The 1,367-nt window shown below is 40.5% G+C and overlaps 1 protein-coding gene across 1 annotated transcript; it reads right to left on the bottom strand.

Annotated features, from left to right (window-relative positions):
• Positions 1-258: 258 nt before the first annotated feature.
• Positions 259-1,150, bottom strand: LOC112617879 (zinc finger protein 669-like). Its single transcript, XM_025374529.1, has one exon. It carries the CDS (start codon positions 1,099-1,101, stop codon positions 259-261), a length of 843 nt encoding a protein of 280 aa, XP_025230314.1. The 5' UTR covers positions 1,102-1,150.
• Between the last annotated feature and the right edge of the window lie 217 nt (positions 1,151-1,367).

Genomic DNA, 1,367 nt, shown 5'->3' with positions numbered 1-1,367 from the left:
TCACTGCAAGCTCCGCCTCCCAGGTTCACGCCATTCTCCTGCCTCAGCCTCCCGAGTAGCTGGCGTGAGCCACCGGGCCCGGCTTTATTTTACTTTTTGTAGAGACAGGGTTTCATCAGGATGCCCAGGTTGTTTCACATTGTTTTAATCTAGGCTGGTTATGAACTCCTGGGCTCAAGCAATACACACACCTTGGCCTCCCAAAGTGCTGGGATTATAGGCTGAGTCACTACACCCAACCTCTATATCATGACTTCTTTAGTGACGCATAAGGTAACTGGAACGAGTGTAGGCTTTACCGCATCTCTTACATTCATAGGGTTTTTCTCCAGTATGAATTCTTTCGTGGAGGTGAAGGGAACTGAGGCGACTGAAGGCTTGGTCACATTGTTTACATTCATAGGGTTTCTCTCCAGTATGAGTACTTCTATGGTTACAAAGGGAACTCAAACGACTAAAGGCTTTGCCACATTGTTTACATTCATAGGGTCTCTCTCCAGTATGAATGCTTCCATGGTCATGAAGGGAAGTGGAACAGCTGAAGGCTTTATCACATTTGGTACATCTCTCTCCAGTGTGAGTCCTTTCATGCATCTTAAAACAAGAAAATCTGAGTGTTTTCCCACATTCCTTACATTCGTAGGGTTTCTCTCCATTGTGAGTTCGTCCATGTATTAGACAAGAACCGGAAACAGTGAACGCTTTACCACATTGTTTACATTTATAGGGTTTTTCTCCTGTGTGAGTTCTCTGATGTCTTTCAACTGAATTGAGAAAATGAAAAGCTTTCCCACATATCGTACATTTATAAGCTGGATTTCCACTGTGCATTATCCTGTGTCTTCCAACACCTGGAACAGAAACAAAGAGTTTCCCACATTGTTCACATTTATATTGCTTCTCTCCATATGGTTTGTATCCTAAGTGAGCTAGGATGTGCCTATTAAGGAGGGAATGATGTACAAAGACTTTTCCATAAATACTGCATTCACATTGTTTTAATCCAGTAGAAATGTTCTCATTCAGATCAAGATTTGGAATGTGGCTGACAACTTGTCCACATTGACTACCTTCTTTGCTTTCACACAGTCTCTGTACCATATGATTTCTGTAAAAAAAATGACAAGCACATTACTATTGGTTGGTTTAATAACTTTCTACTCATTCATAGGTCTTCGACTTGCACTGCTACCAATACTAGGGAAAATGCATTTTTGTTTTGTTTTGTTTTTGTTTTTGTGCCATGACTGAATTATTTGAAAGTAAATGGGCTACTACTGAAAACACAACTACCACCTGCATGGCTATGACCAAAATAGTAACATTCATATACACAATTTTGTAGTACTATTTTCAAGTAAACTGTT

Source organism: Theropithecus gelada, unplaced genomic scaffold (genome assembly GCF_003255815.1).
Source record: "Theropithecus gelada isolate Dixy unplaced genomic scaffold, Tgel_1.0 HiC_scaffold_5582, whole genome shotgun sequence".
Taxonomy (NCBI): Eukaryota; Metazoa; Chordata; class Mammalia; order Primates; family Cercopithecidae; genus Theropithecus; species Theropithecus gelada.
The sequence above is the reverse complement of the archived record's forward strand: the minus strand, read 5'-3'. Positions and strand labels throughout refer to the sequence as shown.

Coding starts and splice junctions, on each gene's coding strand:
- LOC112617879 (XM_025374529.1), bottom strand. CDS start 1,101: ATGGTACAGAGACTGTGTGAAAGCAAAGAAGGTAGTCAATGTGGACAA.